The sequence below is a fragment of the Lepus europaeus genome, chromosome 8, assembly GCF_033115175.1.
Source record: "Lepus europaeus isolate LE1 chromosome 8, mLepTim1.pri, whole genome shotgun sequence".
Lineage (NCBI taxonomy): Eukaryota > Metazoa > Chordata > Mammalia > Lagomorpha > Leporidae > Lepus > Lepus europaeus.
Genome location: NC_084834.1, coordinates 17945103 through 17969819, shown reverse-complemented (window position 1 = coordinate 17969819; position 24717 = coordinate 17945103). Strand labels below are relative to the sequence as shown.

The 24717-nt window shown below is 42.9% G+C and overlaps 1 protein-coding gene across 4 annotated transcripts in view; it reads right to left on the bottom strand.

Moving 5' to 3' along the window:
• Positions 1 to 24717, bottom strand: part of PSD3 (pleckstrin and Sec7 domain containing 3) — a 611013-nt gene that overhangs the window by 306526 nt on the left and 279770 nt on the right. For all 4 annotated transcript variants that reach the window (XM_062199432.1, XM_062199434.1, XM_062199435.1 and 1 more), the window contains 2 exons: positions 1682 to 1876; positions 1504 to 1584 (listed from right to left, as the gene is read on the bottom strand). In XM_062199432.1, the coding sequence (XP_062055416.1) occupies positions 1504 to 1584; positions 1682 to 1876 (276 nt within the window). The remainder of the gene's footprint in view (positions 1 to 1503; positions 1585 to 1681; positions 1877 to 24717) is intronic.

The following is a 24717-nucleotide window of genomic DNA, read 5'->3' as shown; positions in this document are numbered from 1 at the left end:
CCAGGCCTCGCTCTCCTGACTTGTCAAATTAAACGGTTATTCTTCCAAACCCCGGCCTTTTACAAGCAATCTATAAGACTAAATGCTAACTGGGTTCAGCTGGTCTTAGAAACGTTCTGTATAATGATACAGAAAGTGAGGATCAATGTGTTGGACGCCTTCCCTGCAAAAATGGACACTGTCTGGAACAGTTTTACAGATACTTTCTATTATTTTGTGATATTCATTATAATTCCATTCCAAATTAATTCCAAAAAAATTATCATTTTAAAAAGTTATTTGAGTATTCTAAGAAAATGCTTAGGAAAAAAAGTCTATAATTTTATAGTTTGTGAATTGTGTTCTTTCTTTTTTACTTTCTTTCTTTGAAAGGCAAAGAGATAAATACAGATAGACAGAGATCCCCATTTGCTGGTTTACTCCCCAGAATGCCACAAGAGCTGCAACTGGGCCTAGCCAGAGCCAGAGCCAGGAGCCAGGAGCCAGGAGCCAGGGATTCCATCCAAGTCTCCTATGTGGGTGGCAGGGACACAGCTACTTGAGCCATCAACAGCTGCTGCCTTCCAGGATGTATATTAGCCTAAAGCTAGAATCAAAAACAACACTAGAACTTGAACCCAAGAACTCTGATGTGAGATCCGTGCATTCCAAGCAGTGCCTTAACTGCTGTGACAAATACCCATATTGGTGCTTTTTTCTACTGATCATTTAAAAACCAAACTCCCTTCTCAAAAGAATTTAAAGCAGGGTTCCACAAAGGTATCTGGATACTCACATTCACAGCAGCATTAGGTACAACAGCGAAAATGTGAGACTGATGCAGGCGTCCATTGAATGGACAAGCAAAACGGTGGCGGAGCTATATAACAGAGTAGTTTTTGGCCCTAAAAAGGGGAAGTTCTGTAACATGCTACAACATGAATGAATCTTGAGGACTTGGGGTGAATGAAGCCAGTCACAAAAAGGCAACTTCTGATGATTCCACTTAAGCGAGGCATTTGGAACAGCTGGAATCACAGAGATGGGAAGTACAGAACAGCTGCCAGGAGTGAGGGATGAAGTAACGGGGAGTTATTGTTTAATGGGTAAATATTTCCAGTTTTACAAGATTAACTTATGGAGATGGTTGGTGGTGATGGACATAGAACATTATAAAATGCACTTAATATCAATTAATTGTACCTTAAAATGGTCACAATGCTAAGTTCTTACTGTCATTAAGTTGAAAAGAAACTCCCAGACTCCATTCTTCCTTTAGACTTGCTTTGTCTTCATTCTTTACCATGCCATATGAATATGGGCTTACCAACAGATACAGAATAGTACTTCGTGTGTGAGTTCACAAACATTTTTCTTATTCTCTATGTATAACATCTACAATACAATCTGACATAAATTCACAAAGTAAAAAAACAAAATCAGATTACAGCTGAGCACATGACTTTTTCCTGTAAGAATAAATTATTTAGAAGCAAAGAAGAATAGAGGTGGTGTCATTCGTACCTGAGAGACTGATCCAGCGTCATTCCCGTAAAATCAAAAAACTTCAGATATTCTTCAGCAACGAGCTGGCTAAATTCATTACTATAAGAAAACAAATAGCTTTGTTTAGTGAAATGAAAGCATGAGCACGCGCGCGCACACACACACCCACACACCCCACACTTGGGTCAGAACGTACTTCTTGCCGAGGTGTTTGGCAACATCCGATCTCTTGAATCTGTCCAGTTGATAGAGGCGTTTGGCCAACCTTTTGGCTGCTTCCACGTTGCTGCTGGTACCATTGCTGAGACTTTCTGAGGTCTCCTTTTCCAGGATTTCAGTGCTCCCCATTTCAGAATGAGCCTCTAGACATGTTGTTTTCACCCCAGGATTGCTATGAGAATTGATAAACAAGGAAAATAATAGAACAGATTTCTCTTGTATGGCAAAATGGGTAATAATGATTAAATTGTCATGATACTGAGAACTATCTTAATAACTATTTTATTTTTTCCCCAAAGAAACCTTTCATTTAATGAGTACAAATTTCATAAGTACAACTTTAGGAATATAGTGATTTGTCCCACAATACCAGCCCTCCCACCTCTTCCCTCTCCCATTCCCAGTCCCATTCTCCATTAAAAGAAAAGAAAAGAAAAAAAAAAAAAAAAAACTGTTCCTTGACAGTCAAGACAAGGGCTGTTCATGTCATTGCCTCTCAAAGTGTCAATTTCACTTCTACAGAGTTCCTTTTAGGTGTTCTATTCATTATCACAGAACAGGGAGAACATATAGTATTTGTCCCTTTGGGACTGGCTTATTTCACCAAGTATGATGTTTTCCAGATTCATCCAAATAACTACTTTAAATGAAATCATTTTATGCTTAAAAATTAATGAGAATATTTTCAACTACTAGAAACTTACAGAGGTGATTGCCTAAGCCTTAGATGAGTGGTTCCCAAACTTTTGGTCTCAGGACCTTTACAGTTTTAAAAGTACTAAGAATTCTAAAGATCCTGTTTTTAGGGGTTAGTATTTCTGTTATTATTTATCAAATCAGTAATTTAACAGGATATTTTAGAATATTAATTCATTTAAAAAGAATACATTTCATAATATTAATATAAATATATTTTTGTTAAAAATAACTATCTTCAAAAACAGAGACAAGTGAGAGATTTTCATTTTTATTAATTTAAGAACAGGCTTAAGGAAGACAACTAGATTCTCAGAGCCACTTCTATATTCTGTCTCTAACAATTTATTGCTCTGGTTGGCATACATTAAGAAAATCTGGCTTCAAACAGATACTTGGTTAGAAAAAGGAGGAGCATTTTAGTATCCTTTTTGAATAATTGTGGATGTTCTTTCTTGAACTAAGACCAAAATAAGACAAGTAGTAGTTTCTTAAAACTTGGTTGCCTTGTAGAATATAAATTTGTGTCAATAAAGTTTTTATACTCAAGTTAAAATCTGTCTTGTAAGTAACATCAAGTATGGGTCACCTGCAAAATAATGACTGACCCATTTCATACATCTTTAAAATCACATTCATCATCATGACCAGTCTGTTCAGAAAATTCTAAGTATTAGAAAGCTCTCAAACTTTTGGTGGCAGACACAAACTTTCCAAATTCAAATTTTTGATCAAAAGCTCAAATATAGTCATTAGCTATAAATATAGCTAAACATGTTCACTAAAATAATAGGCACCCTTAATTCATGTGTTAGAAATGCTGCCAATAACCATAGCTTGTGAGTCATCCTCTCAAGAAAGAAACACCATTCCAGTAAAATCCACCACAAGTCAAAGGACAAGCGAGTGCTCTCCTGGAGACAACCACCAGGAACAGAAGCACTTTCTTCCCATTTCATCACACAGGACACTAAAAAGTTCATTTGTGCTGGCTTCATCAGAGACATTTCAGGTGAAACTGGCTGTGGTTTCACTCAAGGGCTTGGCAGTAAAGAACACGAGGAGAAACTAGAACAGTTTGGTGCCACTGTCCTGATTTCTGCTACGGCCTCACCATGGCTTTGAGCCTGTACTCTGTCAACATAGTGAAAAGGGAAAGCAAAGTTGTTGTTAATAGTACAAGGTAATGTAACCTCAGCAAGCTACTGAAGGGAGCAAGCCCACAAGCCACACGTGAGGAACCTCCGAGGTCCTGCACAGGAGTCCCAAACCACAGCCTGGGGCCCACTGTAGAGTATTACCTCCACACATGCACAGCACTGAAGCCAAGGGGGATCCAGTCCCTTCCAAATCCTTTTAACCTGGTAACAAAGACATGTTCACGACCAAATGCATGCTTAAATGGCCTTCCACAGACCATCACAGACTAACAGTCCCAGGTACACAGGCACAGTAAGAATCACTCCATAAATGATAAATTACTGCATAGACAGTAAGTATTTTAGGCTTGTGGGCCACATAAGGTCCCTGTCACATATGCTGCTTTTAGTGCTGTTTTGTCATAACCCTTAAAGACATAAAAGGTGGCAGGCTAGACTGAACGCTGCCTGTGGATGGCCACTGGAAGCCCTTGCTTCTCCCCACAGTTCTTTAATGTGGCCTGCATCATCAGGGGGTAATGGTTTCTTGTCTCAACCTCAGAAACTCTGAAGAGGGAAAAAGGGATGATCAAACCATTAAATACGTAAATGTAACTATCACAAAGTGAAAAAAAAAATTATCAAAGCAATACAAGGGTACTTTAAAAAGCCCACGGAGGGGCCAGCGCTGTGGCATATAGTGGGTTAAGCCTCCTCCAGGAGCGGTGGCATCTCATATGGGCACTGATTCAAGTCCCAGCTGCTCCTCTTCTGATCCAGCTCCCCACTGATGGCCTGGGAAAGCAGTGGAAGATGGCCTAAGTGCTTGGGCCCCTGCACCCACGTAGGAGACAAGGAAGAAGCTCCTGGCTTCTGATAGGCCTAGCTGCATTGTTCAGATAGGCCTAGTTGTAGCCATTTGGGGAGTGAATCAGCTTGATGGAAGACCTCTGTCTCCTTCTCTCGCCCTTTCTCTGTCTGTAATTCTGCCTCTCAAATAAACAAATCTTTAAAAAAATAAAAAGATAAAAAGTTCATGGAAAGTAGAATTAAAGCATAAGTTTATGCTGGTGCAAAAAATGTTTGAAATACACATGTGGAAGTAGTGCTCTTAAGGAGTAAAGAGTTTCTTTTCTGTGAGATTGGAAATAGCGTTGGGATAGTGAGGATGATCAGACAATCCTGGGAATAAACTGAAATCACTGAATTTGCATTTAAAAAGGTAAATATTGTGATATCTGAATTATAACTTAAAACTGTTACATTTCTTAAGATATGAAGAAAAACTGGGCGGCACTGTGGCTCACTAGGCTAATCCTCAACCTGCGGCACCGGCACACCAGGTTCTAGTCCCAGTTGGGGCGCCGGTTCTGTCCTGGTTGCTCCTCTTCCAGTCCAGCTCTCTGCTGTGGCCCGGGAAGGCAGTGGAGAATGGCCCAAGTGCTTGGGCCCTGCACCCGCATGGGAGACCAGGAGGAAGCTCCTGGCTCCTGGCTTCGGATCGGCGCAGCGCACCAGCCGCAACATGCTAGCTGTAGCGGCCACTTGGGGGGTAACCAACAGAAAAAGGAAGACCTTTCTCTCTCTCTCTTTCTAACTCTGCCTGTCAAAAAGAAAAAAGATATGAAGAAAAATTATAAATTTATACCAAGTAACAAATAACAGAAACTACTGTAGAAAAATGAATAATTACTTTTTTATTTTTTATTCAATTTATTTGAAAAAATGAGAGACAGAGACTGATGGATCTCCCCATCTAATTTCTTACTACCTAAATGCCTGTATCACCTGGGGCTGGTCCAGGCTGAAGCCTGGAGCTAAAGAACTCAACCCAGGTCTCCCATGTGGGTGGCAAGGACCCAAAGATTTGGGCCCTCTCCTGCTGTCTCCTAGGGTGCTCACTAACAGGAAACTGGAATGGAACATGTGCTTGGACTCAAGCCCAGGCACTCTAATATGAGAGGCAGCCATCCCACACCTCCGCCTAAGCAGCACACCAAATGCCTCCTCAAGAATGAAAACATTTTTAATCTCTGTCTTAACACTTGTTCCATTTCCCACTGATCCACCAGCACAGTGGTGACACGACAGCCTCACTGTCACTCAGAGTACATCCAGCAGCTGCAGAGAGGCTGCAGGGTTCCTACTCTCCCAATATCACCACACTGGAAGGGACTGACAATTCCTAGAAACTCCTTTCTATCAGCAGTCACCCCTCAAGCTGCACTTGAAAGGGAGTTACGGGTAAAGAGCAAGGCGAGGTGCACCTGCAGGATGCGCTGCTGGTTAGGATGCCTGCATCCTACTTCACAGTGCCTGTGTGTGATTCCCAGCTCCAGCTCCCAGCCAGTGCAGGCCATGGGAAACAGTGATGGTTCAAGTAATAGGGTCCCTGTCACCCACTTGGGAGATGGGCACTGGGTTCTTGGCTTCTAGCTTTGGATCAGCCCAGCCAGCACAGGCATTTGGAAAGTGAACCAGCAAACGGGAACGTGTGCTCGCTCTCGCACTGTCTCTGCCTCTTGATCAAACCAGGAAAAAAAGAGGGTAGGAGAAAGAAAGATAGGTTATCCCCAAGACTGTGTTTTAGACCCAGCTACATGAAAATCCTGCTCAGTGCACACATCAACTCACACATTCTCAGGAGAGACCATGAAGGAAGCTGAGAGTACAAAATACAAGTCCACACCACACTCGTGCTGAGTCAAATACTAAACTACAGTCAATAAGGATGCCAATGCCAGAACAACAAAGTATGAACCAGAGCTGATTCAGACACACCAGCATGCATGGTAATCTCCCAAACAACCATCGGCAACAATTTCCAGCAGAAAACACCCACCAGCTAAAACAAACTGCCTCATTATGGTGAATTCTTCATCCCAAACCTTCTTCTGTAGAGTTAGCATGAGCAGTTTTGTGAAACATATCCTATCAGAAAATTGAATATGTAATTATCTACAGAATACCTATAAAAGTGAACTCATTGATGTTTCTTTTAAAAGAAATCAGGGGCTCTTTTGTGTGGAAATGTGAAAAATTTACTCCAAGAACTGTTAAAATCAAGTAATTCTCACATTATGAAAGATAAATTCTTGGAGTTGTGCTTCTATGTCCTCTTTTCCTCTATACAACAGCTATAATGTAGTAAAAATAAATGCCAAAAAAGGACTTTCTTCTCAATTAGACTGCCACTTTTTGCTCAATTCTCAGGGAAGATACATTTAATCACTGTGCAAACCACATAATTACAATACATAGACATCAGACTTGACTGGCTTCTTTTCCAATTAAAGGCTTATCCTAACGAGCACATATCTTAAAAATGCACCACTCATAATCATTCTTATTCCTTGCTTCTCATTCCACACATTTGCCTCTTCCTTCTACCATCTTTCCAAGCCCAGTCAATTCCACCTCATGGTCTTCACATCCACCAGAATTATGCACTTTTAAAATCTGTGTGGTCAGACCTCTCTGGGTCTTCTTTTTAAAAACCTCCAGTAAAAGTAAGAGGAGAAAAAAAGGAACAAAGTGAGGATAAATACCTCCATTCCTCGAAGGCTCAGTCTGTCCCTTTTCAGGACTCAGGAGATCAAGACCAGAAACCGCTCCTTTTAAATGAGAAAGCCCAGCAATAAGACAGCAATGGGAACTCACCAGCAACAACACAGGCTCGGAGAAGAACCCATCACACCTCCTGGGGAGCACCTGGGCCATCCCTCCTCTAGTCAGCCCCTTCCAAGGATTCTTCGCCCCACAACTCCAGCGTCCCCTGCGCATCTCTCAGCCATCCAAGGATCTGGGCTCCCTGTGAGGTCATATCACTATGACCTCACATTCTCAGCGGAATAATTACTGTGGAGCCTGGGGCTTTTGTAATGTTTTTACAGCCCCAGTAGAAACAGAACACCAGAGCCACTGTGTAACCAAGGGCATGGAAGACAATACAGCCCAGCTGTGTTCGCACATGGCGGACTGGGTGACCCCTCTCAGAAGGGCAGCAGCCCTCTCTGTCTCCTGAAATGCACAGGACTCGGCCTGCTGATCTGGTCAGTGGTTTCAAGAGTTTGGATTTTCCCTCTTTTCTGGAGTTCAACCTTATTTCTCCTGATTTTCTTGATCAAATAACTTTACAATCTCATAATGCAAAACCCCTACCAGTGACTTACATGTAGAAAAGACTTCCCAAAGATTCTATAAAATGCTTCTGTAGTGGCCAGCACTGTGGAACAGTAGGTTGAGCTGCAGCCCAAGACACCAGCATCCCATACGTGCACAGGTCCTGGCTGCTCCACCCCCGCCTGCTAATGAGCCTGAAAAAAACAGCAGAAGATGGCCCAAGTGTTTGGGCCCCTGCCACCTACGTGGGAGACCCTGATGGAGTTTCTGACTACTGGTTTCGCATTGGCCCAGTACTGGCCCTTGCAGCCATTTGGAGAGCGAACCAGTAGATGGAAGATTTCTGTCTCTGTCTCTCCCTCTGTCTCTATAACTCTGCCCTTCAAATGAATAACTAACTCCTTTTAAAAAATGTTTCTGTAGGGCCTGTCTTCCATACCCCTAAGTAAATATCGTAACCCTCACTCATCAAAACCTCATCAACTTTTTAAAAGGGCAGATCACGCCCTCTGAACACCAGGCATTCTCATAACCTTCCCCCACCTCAGTTATTTCCAGTTTTTATTTTAAAAATGCATAAAGAAACCTCTGATTAAAATGCAATACCTGTATATTTTTATGTGGTGCAGTACAGTATTTTAACACGTGTAAAGTTTGTGAACTGATCAAATCAGGTAATTGGCTTTTCCATTTTCTTAACTTGTGTGTTTGGTGTCTAACAGGTTTTCTTGTCTTGTTCTTTCCATATAAGCCTACTCTACTCCACAACACCAGAACACAATACTTCTATCTGGCTGCACTGTGGTTTATTCAACCTCTCTTATCTCATAACCTTTACATCATTCTAAGATTGCTCTATTTCCCAAATAAAACCAATAAGACACCTAATTAGATTCAAATTTCAAATGAACAAAAACTAGTATTTAAGTATGAGGGTACTTCAAAAAGTTTATAGAAAATGGAGTTCAAAGGTAAATTTACTTTGGTGCAAAAAAATTTTGAAATCCAGCACACAAGGATTCTTCAAAAAGTTCATTAAGGATACATATTTTGAAAAAACTATGCAGAGATTTCAGTTTTTTTCTGCACTAAAATAGACATATTTTAATTCCATTTTCCACAAAAGTTCTAAAGCATCCTCACACATCTCAAGTATTATACAGGATGTGCTTATACCAAAAACTTATTCATTGTTTGCCTGAAATGCAAGTTTAGTTGGGTATCCTATGTTTTATATGGCCTTTAGCTCCTAAGATGTCATTTCTAAACACTATAAAACATTCCAATAATGATTTTCCCTGTCGATTGGAAGCTTATTAAATCCATTCTGGATGTGTGTTGACCTGCTTTTGTGATTCATTTTGTATTCCTATTATTTTGCTACGGTTTTATCAAGAGTTCAGTTGCCTATGATCTCCTGATAGTTCTCTAATATCCTCAAGAATCAGAAGAAAACCCTCTTCTGTATTTCCAGCTTTCTTTCCCAACCTGCACACTGGCACCACAAATGCGATAGTATGACCACCTCACCAAAAGGCCTACAGAAATAAAACTCCACATGCTGCAGCATGAGCTATAGGGGCCTTCACAAGCAGACTGCCATGTCCCCTTTAGTCAGTCTTCTCTCCAACCACTCCTCTCGTGCTTGGGCCACACAGAAACCCAAGTGTGTTTCCTCAACCTCTCACACAGGCTGTTCCCTTGCCACTCTCTTCACCCCTTCACCCACGAGTGCAGTTCTAAAACTCTGCCGCACTCCACAGAGCCCAAGCTTTTCTAAGAACCAGCCTCCAACTTCCCTCTGCTGCTTTCTCAGAGCACTTGGAAAATGCCTCTACTACAGCACGGCCTTTTACCTGCCACGGTGCTAAATTCCACTTTGAATCCACATCACAAGAGCAGACTGGAGTCACTCCGCAGCCCTCTGGTAGGAGAATACAAGCACAGAGCAGTCTATGGTGACCACATCCTCGTCATGTTCTGTGCTCTGCTATCAACAATACATGGTACTAACCTTCAAATTCATTATGACTAATCCTAGAAAGTTCAGAGTAAATTGTCATCAGCACAGAGTAGCAGATATGTTGTCTTATTTTACACTATAATTTTTATAAAATGTTTATTTATTTATTGAGGGGAGAGGAGAGAAAGAAGATATGCCCCACATTCTGGTTTTTCTCCCTAATTGCTTGAAACAGCAGGGGCTGGGATGGGCTAGGCTAGGACAAGCCAGGAGCCAAAAGCCAAGAACTCATTGTAAGTCTCGCATGTGGGTAGCAGGAACTCAATTACTTGAGGCATCACTGATACTTCCCAAACTCTGCTTCAGCAGGAAGCTGGAGTCAGGATCAGGAACTAGGTATCAAACTCAGGCAGTCCAATGTGGGACTGGGTGTCTTAATCTGTGTGTTAACCATTAAGCTAAATGCCTGTCCTCGTATTTGAATTCAAATTTTAATTTAATGTTGGTAATAAAACTAGAACCAAAAAAAAAAGAAAGAAAGAAATAAGCTAAGGTGTCAAGGCTCTGTGCAACCCTGCATTTATAAGGTATGCCCCGAGAGCTGTGCATAGGAAATAAGTCATCTAGTTCAACTCAGTTCATCAGCTACGAAAAGACAGGTGAGAAGGATCCCACATGATGGGAAGAATGAGTTCAGTTACAAAAGGACCAGAGGGACCACGATGACCCCCTTGCCATCGGGCCACAGATACAGACACAGAGGCCTGCAAGCCACAGGCCAGAAGGAGGATGAAACACACAGCTTTCCCGGCTGGGAGGGCAGTCGGTCAAGAGGAGTTCTAAGTGCACTATAGCAAGATACACCTGAAATCTTGAAGCATAAACTGCTTCCAAGAAAGGAAAGAGAATCTTGTTGGTCATCATTATCTATAGCATTTATCCCCCAGGCATTGCAGAGCCAGAACAATCTAACTCTGAAAGCAGCAAAAATGAGAAACTCCTCAGTTCAGCCTAGTACACCTCGGGTTGTACCATTCACCTAACAGCATCTAACACTGGTTCACATTTACTCTGTGCCAGCCACTGGGCAAAAAGCTTTCAGTCTAGTGCATAGGCAGTAGTATAACCCATTGTGAGACAGGCAAACAGAGGCAAGGAGCTGTATATGCACCGTGAGACTCTGGCTCCCAAGTCCTGTACACCCTACTGCCATTCATTCTGCTGACGGCTGACACAAAGTTTGGACAGATGTTGAGTTTCCCTTAAAAATGCAGATTTCCCAAAGGGCCCCTGTGAACTCACTGCCATGCCCCAGGGCATGTCCACAGTTTGGGAACTCCTTTGTGGATCAAGGTCTGGTAGGCCACTATGAAATTTCATTTTCACTCTGAGTGAAATGGTTAACATTGAAGGGTTCTGACCAGTGACAGATTGAATTTATATTTTTACAGGGTCACTCTGATGCTGCAGAGCAAGCAGAGAGGCCATTGGGAGGCATGTGACACTCCAAGGAAGAGCTGGCTGGGCTGGAACAAGATGGACCTCCAGGCAAAGTGGGCAGGATGCTGTGCTGACTTGTCCTGCTATGAGATGCACAGGAGGAAAGTAGCTAAATTTTTTTTTTTTTTTTTTGACAGGCAGAGTGGACAGTGAGAGAGAGAGACAGAGAGAAAGGTCTTCCTTTGCTGTTGGTTCACCCTCCAATGGCCGCTGCGGCTGGCGCGCTATGGCCGGCGCACCACGCTGATCCGATGGCAGGAGCCAGGTGCCTATCCTGGTCTCCCATGGGGTGCAGGGCCCAAGCACTTGAGCCATCCTCCATTGCACTCCCTGGCCACAGCAGAGAGCTGTCCTGGAAGAGGGGCAGCCGGGACAGAACCAGCGCCCCGACCGGGACTAGAACCCGGTGTGCCGGTGCTGCAAGGTGGAGGATTAGCCTAGTGAGCCGCGGCGCCAGCCAGTAGCTAAATATTTTAGGCCTGGGTCATTTGAAAAGCAGAGCTGCCATCAGCTAAGATAGGAAAGACCACAGTTGGTAGAGATTTTGAGGAAAAAAAAGTTCCACTGTAGACATGTTAACTTTGAGATGTCCTCTAGATAGCCAAGTAAGGAGGAGGTCAGGTGAGGCATTCATGAAAGACAGGTATCAAGATTTCTCAGTCTACTGGCCTATGGTGGGCCATGGCATTTTTCTTTCTAAGGTACCAGAGGTTTTTGGTGTCAAGTGTTAATTGAGTCACTATTGCAAACCACAGGAAACCACTAATGGTCTTAAAAGGGCAAAAGTAATGATCAGACTTGCACAGGAAAAACCACAAGACAAAACTGAAGGCAGAGAAATCAAGTAGAGAAAGAATCGCAATGGTACAAATGAGAGACAAAAACCCTGAACTGAAAATTGGTGCAAATAAAAAGGAAAAGACTGCTCTGAAAGATATCTAGTAGGTAAAATGGACATGATCATTACTTGAAGTAAGTGTGGAACTCTGTTCACAAAGAGAAATCTAGCACTGGGATTGTGGTGTAGCAGGTTAAACCTCTGTTTGAGATGCCAGCATCCCATATCCAAGTGCCAGTTTGAGCCCCAGCTACTCTGCTTCCCATGTAGCTCCCTGCTAATTCACTTGGGAAAATAGCAGATGATGACCCATGTGCTTGGGTGCCCCTGCTACCCACGTGAGAAACTGGAATGGAGTTCCTAGCTCCTGGCTTTGCCCTGGGCCATTCCCAGCTGTTAGGACCATTTTGAACTGAACCAGCAGATAGAAGAGCTCTTTCTCCTCTCCTCTCCCTCTCCCTCTCTCTCCCCAACCCATCCTACTCTTTCTCTCCCTTCCTCTGTGTCACTTTGCCTTTCAAATAAATAAAGTAAATCAGAAACACAAATTTTAAAAGAGGGGAACAAAAGAACAAAGGAACAAAGTACATGAATTTGGTTCAAAGAGAATGAAGGAACAAAGAGCACAAATTTGATTCAAAGATGTCCACATGCTAACCAGGCAGAGCTGTCTGGTAGCCTTGGCCACCATTCACCCACTGTGGGACTTCCACAGAGGCATAGTAGTCACCCACACTGGTGGGTGGAATTGCCTGGTAAGAGACTGTACTGTTTGACATGACCAAGGAATTCCAAAATTTGCCAAAACAGAAATATGTATAGCAGTGGACTCATTTGAATATAATTCCATTACAGCAAAAGAATTAGGAGGTCCCCCTGCTTTTCATAATGGAAAACCTATGGGCATAAACCCAGTTTTTCAGTAAATAATGATTATTGACTTAGAGGAAGCAAACAGTAAGTATCTGCTAAACAGTTCCAGGGAGACTACCAAAGTTCAGACAGCATGCCCCCTCCCCCCCCCCCATCACCGTGGAGGGACCTTGAGCAGGTTCACTGTTCTCTGTGAGCTTCACTTTCTTCAGTCAAAAACAGAAGTGACAGCACCAGCTTTACAAGGTGCTATGAAGCTTCAATGAGAAGATCCATACAAAACACTCAGTGGAGGGGCCAGCACTGTGGGCCAGAGGATTAAAGCCCTGGTCTGAAGCAACGGCATCCCAAATAGGCGCCGGTTGGAGACCTGGCTGCTCCACTTCCGATCCAGCTCTTTGCTATGGCCTGGGAAAGCAGAAGAAGATGGCCCAAGTCTTTGGGACCCTGCCCCCACGTGGGCGATCTGGAAGAAGCTCCTGGCTCCTGGCTGTGGATCAGCACAACTCCAGCCGTTGCAGCCAATTGGGGAGTGAACCAGCAGCCATCCCTGCATTCATTTTCATCTCCACTGTTACCCACAGCATCAAGATCATCATGGTTATTTTGATGATCACGTGAGATAATACATCTGACAGCACTTTATTAAATATAAACCACTATAAAAATGCTAGTTGGCACTCTGTATGAATCAATCCTTGATTTTTTAAGGACAATTGCCTCAAATGAACACATTTTATACATTTTACAGAAAACACATTTCCTGGAAGGGACTGTATCTTACTTTACAATTTAAGGGTCTTTATAAGGGAACCAAACAAAGACTAATTACTGAACAGCAATTTCTCTGCTCAACAAAGAAGACAAAATTCAGTCTTTACCAATGAAGAATTTCAATAAGGGTCATCTGAAGGTGCCCTGCTGGGACATTCAGTCCTGTCTCAGCAGCCCAGCAGAGGGCACCAACGTGCAAGGTGTGGGGCAGAAATGCCACAGCAGGGAGCAGGGAGACAGTCTGCAAGGGCCTAGGAGTACCGGAGTACTGGACCTGCCACCCTCCTGGGGGTCACACTCCTCTGGGTTATGATCCAGAGAAGGAGGGTCACATTTTCGTTTCTTCAGTCTGTTTTTAACTTTTTTCTTCCCTATATTAAGTTGCAGCTTTCTTGGGCCAGCTCTCATAAAAGGGAATGTAATGCCTATGTGGGATTTTCAAAAAGCTTATGGAAAATATGTATTATGAAAAAAACTAAATGGATTTCAACATTTTCTATAACAAAATATACCTTTAATTCTATTCATCAAAAGAACCTTTTGATTCCATTTTTTCCCACAAAGTTTTTTGATGTTCTCTTGCACTAAGTCACCTTTAATAGAATCATACCACAATAACTTGAGACGAATAGTTTTGTAAATCAACTAGTACAGGAGATCCAGGTTGCTAAATAAGGAGAAAAATGATGCAGAACATTTATATACTAATTATTTGCCTGGAAGCTTCTTTGTGCAAAGTGAGATGGATGAACTCCCATTCCTGTGGACAAGAAAGGAAGAATTTGATGAACTCACTTTCCCGGAATAGGCCAGTAGGGAATCTATGAACGCTGACTGACACCAGGGGGCGTGGATGCTCCACACAGTAGCTGAGCTTTGCAGGGATAATGACTGCTATCTTCTCACTTGGATCCCCCTTTCCCATGGAGGTAATAAATAAAATGACTATGCCAGAGAGTGGCAGGTAAGCTCTACCCTCCCTATGTTCCCTCCCTCTCCCTTTCTCCTCTAACTCTTCCTTCTCTCAGGGTACAAAAGCATCTATAAAGCACTTCCTGTGCTTAGACTGTCTGCCTGTTACCATCTCCATCACTGCTCTCTGCTCTCTCTTCAAACTGATACCTCTCCATTCTGTCACCACAGGCTGTGTGCAGCCATTAGGCAGGGGTCCTCTATGATGATGTGGCTCCTCTCTCAAAAAACATCTGCCTTCTGCCCACTGTGCACTGGACACACCCTCTCTGCACTGAGCTTCCCCAGGTGTTGTTCAAGAAATATCAACTGCTTCAGTTGATATTTGGACGGTTGCTTGGATTCCTTTAGCTAATTTTGCCTGTAATTCTGAAGGGGAAGAATCAGCACCCTGGCAAGAGTGCAGGCAGTAATTACGATCACCTCCTCAGAACATGAAATCCTATCTGTGGGGCTGTGGGAACGTGAGAGGGCACTTCCACTCTTTACTGCCCATGTTTTAGAAAAAGGAGCCGGGGCCAGCGCTGCGGCGCAGCAGGTTAAAGCCTTGGCCTGAAGTGCCAGCATCCCACATGGGCACCATTTCTAGTCCCAGCTGCTCCTCTTCTGATCCAGCTCTCTGCTATGGCCTAGGAAAGCAGCAGAAGATGGCCCAAGTGCTTGGGAGACCCGGAAGAAGTTCCTGGCTTCGGATCGGCTCAGCTCCAGCTATTGCTGCCATCGGGGGAGTGAACCAGTGGATAGAAGATCTCTCTCTCTGTCTCTACCTCTCTCTCTGTAACTCTGCCTTTCAAATAAATAAAATAAATCTTTAAAAAAAAGGAAAAGAAAAAGGAGCAGGGCTCACACCTGCATGAAAAAATTCAGGGTCTATGTCCACTTCTTCCATCAGAGGCCCTGGTTGGTCCAGTGAAATTTTGGAATAACTAGGGTAGTCACCAAGAGTGGTCTTAAGAATGCAAACTGCAAAACTCCTAAACAATAGACCACCCAATGACTCAGCCTTCACAAGAAAGTAAGTGAGGCCTGAGACAACTCTTGACTCCAAACAACAACACTTGTTGTCCACTGGGCCATTGTCTGAGACAGAGAAGACAATGTAAATAACCAGTGTCCAAGTCCACTTTCCCCAGTGCATGCTCAGTTGCAATAAATATCTTAACATTTTTCATGCTAAAAAGACACAAGGGAAGCTGGTGAAGTCAAAGAGAGCACCTGTGAATGCCCAAACACCCAGGAAAGAGGGGCTGACATCAGAGGCCATGCAAACCAGCCTGAAGCCCCAAAGTGCACCCAGCATCAGAGAGCAGGCCAACGCCTATGACGTGAGATGCGGCCAGGAACAGGAACAAAACAATCCTACCACATTTTGTCCCACCAGACACCGGAGCAATGAGGTAAACATGGTTACTGCTTTTGGCACAATTACATAAATACAAAGGCAGCAACCAACACAAGCCCTGATCAATCAGGTAGATGTCAAGTGTTTATTACCTGCGCACACAGTAAAAATTATGTTGTTGGTTCAATCGTTATTAACTGGTGAAGATTTTGCTCGATTAGTGTTAAGACAAAAATATATATGCAAAAAAGCATCAAAACCAGCAACTATAATAATTCTTATTTTACACACAAATCTATAAATGTAAAGTAATGTCATTATAAATTTAAGTCTTAAAAAGCATTGTGTCATAGTTAATTGGTAGGATATTATTTTCTGGTTGTACTTAATAATTTATCGGTACCAGCGTTGTGGCCTCTGCCTGCAATGTCATAGGGGTGCTGGTTTGAGTCCCAGCTGCTCCACTTACGATCCATCCAGCTAGCTCCCTGCTAATGCTCCTGGGAAAAGCAGCGGAGGATAGCCAAAGTGCTTGGTCCCCTGCACTCATGTGGGATGAAGCTCCTGGCTCCTAGCTCCGGCCTGGCCCAGCCCTTGCCATTGCGGCCATTTAGGGAGTGAACCAGCAGATGGAGGAATTCCCTCTCTCTCTCTAACTCTGCCTTTCAAATAAATAAATCTTTAAAAAATAAAGATTTATCTCCCAAACAGTAACATCCTAGATTTTAAAAGTTCTACGCCTGTTTTTACTAGTACTCTTAAAATTTAGCAACATTTTATTTTTAAAAGTAAAACTGTTCCTCGGGGCTGGCATTGTGGCATAGCAGGCTAAGCTTCCACCTACAATGCTGGCATCCCATATGGACACCAGTTCAAGTCCTGGCAACTCTACTTCTGATCCAGCTCCCTGCTAACCTATCTCAGAAAGCAGCAGAAGATGGCCCATACTTGGGCCCCTGCACTTATGTCAGAGACTGGATGGAGTTCCTGGCTTCGGCCTGGCCGAGCCCTGGACTTGTGGCCATTTGGGAAGTGAACCAGCAGATGGAAGATTTCTCTGTCTCTTCCTCTTTTTCTCTGTAACTCTGCCTTTCAAATAAATAAATAAATCTTTTAAAAAATATGTTCCTTTACTCATTTATAGTTAATAATAGTCAAATAATGACAGCATGAATTTCTCCATTTTTTGGTCCCTCTATTTGGAGTAAGATTAATTACTTTGAAATTCTAGTTTTCACTATAGATACAGGTTTATGGCCAACTCCTCAAGTCACCATTCAAAAAGTCACAGAAAATCTCTAATGCCTTTTAAAATATTGTTTTTCAGTCAAGTAAAATGTGAAAGCTAAGGTGTGTACTGCATTTGAGATAATTAGTGTTAACATTTTACTTCTGCATTTTCAGAAAATCATAATCACACCAACTTCTGGAGTAAAACTTTAAGATTATGGGTAAACTTTAAGATTATTTTTCCTTATGAGAAAAATTAGAGTAAATGGATTTTGTGTGAATCCATCAACACTAATATTTACAATTGATGCTAACAAAATCCAATGAAAATGTGTGGGTATTTCCTAACAATACTGAATTATATTGGTTTTCTCATTCTTGAAGCAATTCTGTGAAAACAAAGAACATTTTACCAGTTAATTCAAACACTACTGGAAGATAATACTAAGTAACCATGTCACTTTAAATTCTAAAATGTTGGTCTCTCCCTCTCCAGACCGCCAACACACACATAAGAACAAAGCTGTGACTCCAAACAGCTTTGGAACATCCATATCCATGGCTTCAAAAATGATTTTTATGTTGAATTACAATATAACCAATTACTTTAAATTGCAAATTTTCAGGGGACAGCACTCCCCTTCCCCTACTCTGCCGATGTTTCTTGGAGGAACAAATAACCTCTAAACTATAAAAAATAACAATGATAAATAACCCAAAGTTTACTTTAACTTCTAAACCTCCATAGCAGGCACAGTGCAAGGGACCTTCATATAAAGTTCATGGAAAATGTGCATTATGAAAAAACTATTGCAATAGCTTGGAGATTAGTCTGGGTATATCCTAAAGGTCCTTGTGTTAAAGGTTTGGTCCCCAAAGTCTTCTGGTAATGATAAATGGATTAGGAGTGGAGACTTGATCCAATTATGGTTCACAGGTGGGTCTGGCAGGTCTTCTGTCACACCGGCTCACCCTCAGCAGGCAGTTCTCATAAGAGGGCCGTTTATAAAAGCCAGGTTGGGCCCAGCAGCTGTCTCCCTGCATTTTGGCCCACCACATGACCCTTCCTCTGCACATACTCTGCCACCCACTGCCCTCAGCGGACACCAGACCAGTGAGGCCACCTGATCTTAGATGAATCTCCAAAACCAGAAGCCAAAAACTCAACTTCCTTCCTCCCAAGCATCTGCTCACTAACACAACCATGCATAGATTTCCAAAAACTTTTGTACCAAATAAACATCTTTGAATCTGATTTTTCATGAAATTTCGAAACCTTTTGTATTCTTCATAAAAGTGCTTCAGAAAAAGGGAGTTTTACTTTGCTTAAACCTTTATCTTCTTGCTTTGTTTATTGCCCACCTGTTTCCTAGCTCTTCCGCATCCAAACTCTTGCTAAGCTATTAGATCTACACAGTAAGCTGTATCTTCTACCACAGAGACTTTAGTCGAAGAGAGGCCCTGGGACGATCTTGGGTGATGCGAATCCCATAGAGTGACCATTAGGTTTGAGAGAAGAAAGTGAGCTAGGGGGTGATCTGCTCATACATAGACCTTCCTAAAAAGGAAATCTCACACACGGCCCTAAACAGAATGCATCCCCTGTCTACTCCAGCTCCTCGGAGGATGGCCTGTGGCAGGACCTGAAAGCCAGTGTCATCCCCAGTAGGAGAGGACTTTTAGCACCTTTGGTGGATTAGGAGGAGGGCCGAATTCATACTTTTGCTATTATTGCCACTTGACTTGTATTCGTCTTTTATTTTCAGTGGCTGGGGAGATCCTAAATTCTATCACTCAAAAGCAGAACAAATCTGTTTCATTTTTCCTTGATAATACAGACCACCCCAAGGAGTGTGTTCCTAAAACTCCTCCACCCCACCCCACCCAAGCAGGGGCACTCAGAAGCGCAATTTCCCATCTTGGTACAAAAACTCTTTTTTTTTTTTTTTTAATTGTAAGAGTCAGTGTCTTGGGTGTCCTGGGTGAAGCTGTCTATCCTAATATCAGTATCTCCCTAACAACAGTCTCTGCTTACTGACTCAGTCACCACAAGGCATTGATGTGAACCACTTAGCAATTCCCACCTATCGGCCACAAGAAACCACATATCAGTGGGGAGCCCAGAAAACAGCCTATACTCATATTTTGTGACTTCCAGAGAACAGTGACATTTTAGAATGAAATTCATCAGACACATATATTCCGACCTCACTCATAAATACCTTGTCTTTCTTCCAAAATTAAAAAAAAAAAACATGTCTGATAACGAAGTTCAGAACTGCTATTCATTTGCAACACTAGAATATTTGCTTACCCATCCTTTTTCCCAGGGCCTAGCTCCACTATACTCCCAGCCTAGCATACAGGACCATTCAAAAATCCTGTGAACCCAGCCAATCAGCTCTACTGGGTTTTTATTTAAGCTTGATTCTCCAGTTTCATCCATGCAGTATACATGATAACTATCATCACACTGATTTTATAGAGAAGGCAGAAAGGAAGGGAGGGAGGAGAGAAAAAAGTGAGAAATAAAATAAACAAACAACAAGACCAACAAATTAAGCATGTCACAAGCTAGAAAAACACCTAAGAAGCCAAAACAAACCTACCAGGGTGGGACTTCCACTCGGAGGCCACACTTCTTCCTTTGGGGTCTGTAGGAAACAGAACCCACACTGGCACCATCTTTAAAATTCATTTTTAAATTTCTCCTTCCATTGCAGTCAAATGATCTAGACAGCATTGGTTTCACATCCTTAATTCTTATCACTGCAACTAGGGCCAGTAACATAAAACCTAAACACGCTGTAGCTCAGTTCTCACCGGTCCTCCCAAAAGACCTTTACCCCAGCCACTGAGAATAAAAAGAAGAAAGTACAAGTCAAGGGGCAATAACAGCAGAGGCGGAATTCGGCCCTCCTCCTAACCTACCAGGGGTGCTAAAAGTCCTCTCCTACTGGGGTCAGACTGGCTTTCTGGCCCAGATCATAAATCCTGAGACTTGCTGCAGTCAGTAGCTGCAAGTCACCCAAAAGATGACGTTTCTGCACCTTCTCACAGTGTTGTCACAAGCTAGTCACTTCACAGCAATGAAAATACCTGCCGAAGTGACTCCCACAGACATCATTCTAAATTTGCCAAAGTTTGGGGGAAGGCTCATTATTACAAATGAGGTTACCACTACCTGCTTTCTCTCCTTGTAAGTACAAACAATGCTTCATATCACACATACACACACATGCTCACAAATGTTTCCTAATATGGGGGGTGAAGGTGGTGCTAGAAAGCACCATAAACTTAATAGAGGGAAAATGTAAAAAGCGAGACTCAGAGAGCTTAACTAACTTTCCCAAAGACACAAAGCTACTTAGATATACAGCTGGAATTAAAACACATCTGTCAGGGCCAGTTCTGTGGCATAGTGGGTAAAGCCATGGTCTACAGTGCCAGCATCCCCTATGGGTGCTGGTTCGAGTCCTGGCTGCTCCAATTCTAATCCAGCTCTCTGCTATGACCTGGCAAAGTAGTAGAAGGTGACACCAGCGCCATGGCTCAAAAGGCTAATCCTCCGCCTAGTGGCGCCGGCACACCAGGTTCTAGTCCCGGTCAGGGTGCCGGATTCTGTCCCAGTTGCCCCTCTTCCAGGCCAGCTCTCTGCTATGGCCCGGGAGTGCAGTGGAGGATGGCCCAAGTGTTTGGGCCCTGCACCCCATGGGAGACCAGGATAAGTGCCTGGCTCCTGCCATCGGATCAGCGCGGTGCGCCTACCGCGGCATCCATTGGAGGGTGAACCAACGACAAAGGAAGACCTTTCTCTCTGTCTCTCTCTCTCTCACTGTCCACTCTGCCTGTCAAAAAAAAAAAAAAAAAAAAAAAGGCTAAGAAGGTGGCCGAAGTGATTGGGCCCTGTGCCCATGTGGGAGACCCAGAAGAAGCTCCTGGCTCCTGGCTTTGGATTGGCATAGCTCCACCTGTTGCGGTCACCTGGAGAGTGAGCCAGCAGATAGAAGACCTCTCTCTACTTCTCTCTGCCTCTGCCTCTCTGTAACTCTGCCTTTCAAATAAATAAATAAATCCTTAAAAAGAAATAGATAAAACACATCTGTCTTCAATCCTAGAGAACTTTGCACAGTAAACAGTACACTGTCCTCAAATGGACTTTAAGTGAAACAGAAGGAAAGGCCAAATGACTGGCTAAGGGGAAATAAAGGTATTTGGAGCCTTATACAGGCCAGGCCTCAGGCCTCTGCCAAATTGTGTCGCCACTGTGAGCCCCAGTGTCCTTGTCTGTAAATAATGTTTCCCCTAAAGGGTTACTTTAAGGATCAGAAATCATATACATTAAGTCATCCAAACACAGCTGTTATATCAAAAATATTTTTTAAGATTCTGCTTCCCAGAATTGATTTTATAAAATATAAATACGAAAAAAAAGTCTACCCCACTGCCCAGAATAGATTCAGGGGCCATCTATCAATGCAAGCACACATACTTCACTATCTATGGTAAATGCTACAAATCTGTAGGATTTGAAAAAAGCAGTTAGAAAAAAGTTCAGAGCAAGATGACTTTGTTCAACCCCTGACCTGCAATATAGATCTAAGAAGACAGACTAAGCCCTCATCAGAGTAATGACATGTGGTACTTCATCACAGTGTGTCAAGGCAGACACAAGTCCAACATTACTCCTTTAAACAAGTCTTTGAGCAAACAAAGGGATCAGAGTCAGATGACCCAAAACAGTATTTAATAAAACTCTAGTGCACCAGGCTCTTTCTCTCTCCTCCCCATTCCTCCACCCCTTACATACACACACATCTCTTCAACTTTCCAGTAATTCTCAAATTTCTTACAAATGCCTTACTTAGAATTACCTGGAAAATTGCTATGGAGCCAACTTTTCCAGCCCCAGCTCAGACCTAAAATTTGAGAACCAGTAGGTTATCTATATCTCAAAAAGCTAGCTTAAAACAAATGTAGAAGGGGCCGGCACCGTGGCTCACTTGGTTAATCCTCTGCCTGCGGCACCAGCATCCCATTTGGGTGCCGGCTTCTAGCCCCGGTTGCTCCTCTTTCAGTCCAGCTCTCTGCTGTGGCCCGGGAAGGCAGTGGAGGATGGCCTAAGTGCTTGGGCTCCTGCAGCCACATGGGAGAACAGGAGGAAGCGCCTGGCTCCTGGCTTCGGATCGGCACAGTGCCAGCCATGGCAGCCATTTGGGGAGTGAACAAGTGGAGGAAAGACCTTTCTGTCTCTCTCTCTCACTGTCTATATCTCTACCTGTCAAATAATTAAAAAAAAAAAAAGTAAAAAAAAAAAAATGTAGAAAACTTCTGTACCAGTGGGGTTTAGAGTTGTCAGCTATCTGTTTTTATAAAGACCACTGTAGTTCTTCAACGCCTGTAAGAATCACCTGGGAGCTTGCAAAAACACATGCATTCCTAGACACCATATGTACAGGGCTGGACTCACAGGTTTTGGAGTGCATGCCCATTCAGGAATCACAATGATAGAAGGTAAAACTGAAAGTTCAAGGTCCATAGGTTTTAAGCTTTCTCATCCTAACTATGTTATTATATTAGAGGTTAAATAACAATTAAGGATGTGATTGTTGAGGAAAGTGACTCATGTTTATTGGAAAAAATGAAACTAAAGGGTCTCACTATTTGTAATGAAGATGATTTGGTTTAAGAAAAGGAACTATGACTTATACTTTGAATATTATTACTTCTTGAATTGATCAATACTTACAATGGGCTGAAAATGGCCCGAGAAAATCTGATCTTTTAAAAGTATGGGTTTTGGGGCCAGTGCTATAGCGCAGTGGGTTAAAGCCCCGGCCTGCAACGCTGGCATCCCATATAGGCACCTGTTCAAGTCCTGGCTGCTCCACTTCCAATCCAGCTCCCTACCAATGTACCTGGGAAAGCAGTGAAAGATGTCCCAAGTGCTTGGACCCCTGCACCCATGTGGGAGACCCGGGAGAAGCTCCTGGCTCCTGGCTTGGATTGGCTCAGCTCTGGCCATTGCAACCATTTAGGGAGTGAACCAGTGATGGAAGACCGCTCTTTCTCTCTCTCTCTCTCTCTCTCTCTCTGTCTCTACCTCTGTGTGTGTGTGTGTGTAACTCTTTCAAATAAATAAAAAATAAATCTTTTTAAAAAATTTTAAGAAATAAAAGTATGGGTATTAGCAAAATGAGAACATTGGGCAGAATATTCACAGTTCTTCACTTGATCAGGTACTCAGTTATTCTGTAACTTCTCCTTTACAGAAAAAGATACTGAGATGGTTGGTTTTCTGTGCCAACTTGACTGGGCTGCAGGATACCCAGATGCCTGGTTACACATCTCTGGATGTGCCTGTGAAGGTGTTTCCAGAAGAGGTCTGCATCTGAACTGGTGAGCTGAGTGAAACAGACGACCCTTCCCATGTGAGTGGACCTCCTCCAGTCCCATGAGGGTTGGAACAAAAAGACTGAGGAAGGCGAAATTCAATCTTTGCCTGATTGAACTGAAACATGATCTCCTGGACGTGGAGCTGTGAGTGCTCAGGCCTTCAGACTTTGGGACCTATGCCGTCAGCTCTCGTTCAGGCCTTCAGACTTTGGGACCTATGCCGTCAGCTCTCGGGCTCTCAAGGTCTTCAACCGACACCACCAGCTTTCCTGGGTCTCCAGCTTTCAGATACTACACTGTGGGCATTCTTGGCCTTTGTAATTATATGAGCCAATTCCTATTAATAAATCTCATTCTTGATAGATGGATATCACCCAATGATTGTTTTCTCTGGATAACCAGATTACTAGTATACTATACTCTTCACATAGCAGTTCTTGGGTAGAAATGGAATTATGTCAGTAAGCAACTTCCTTTTAACTTCCAAAGTCCAACTTCCTATCTGGGTCATCAAATAGCATAATGTTTTATTACCTTATATTCCTTGTGATGTAAATGAACTACTTCCTAAAGACCTGTTGTACTCTTCTCTTGGGAAAACAGAGATGTTGCCACTAAGCAGTGCTGTAGTCATATTACATACAACTGATTCCAGTAATCTCTATTGAGTTGTCTTTGAAGTTTGAAGTATGCATGTGGGCTTCCATAGTCTTGGTGAGGGTCCTCTGGAACATTTCTGGAAGTCTGTTTCTGATTTTTAAAAATCTCATTATGGCTATACATAACCAGGGGCAACTTCCATTTTGTACTCACAACAGTGCTATGAACATTTCTATGGCCAAAGTCAGAATGTCTTCTATCTCGCAAATGTACTGAGTTCTGAGCCCTAAGTGCTGTAATATAATTGACATCAGATCATACCAAAGCGGTATGAACAGTAAGATGGTTTAGACATTGTTCCATGCAGAGTTAAGAGTAGAGGTTAACAGAGAGACAGAGGTGCCAAGCCATCTCCAGAGTTCCCTCAATGATATCAGTCACTAAGCATCCCCTCTTTATGCCACGCATGCCATGAATAAAGAACAAAATTCATCTCCCAACATCAAGGATTTCATAACCTAGGAGATGAAGACAAGCTTTATGCAAATACATAACAAGCAAGACGGGA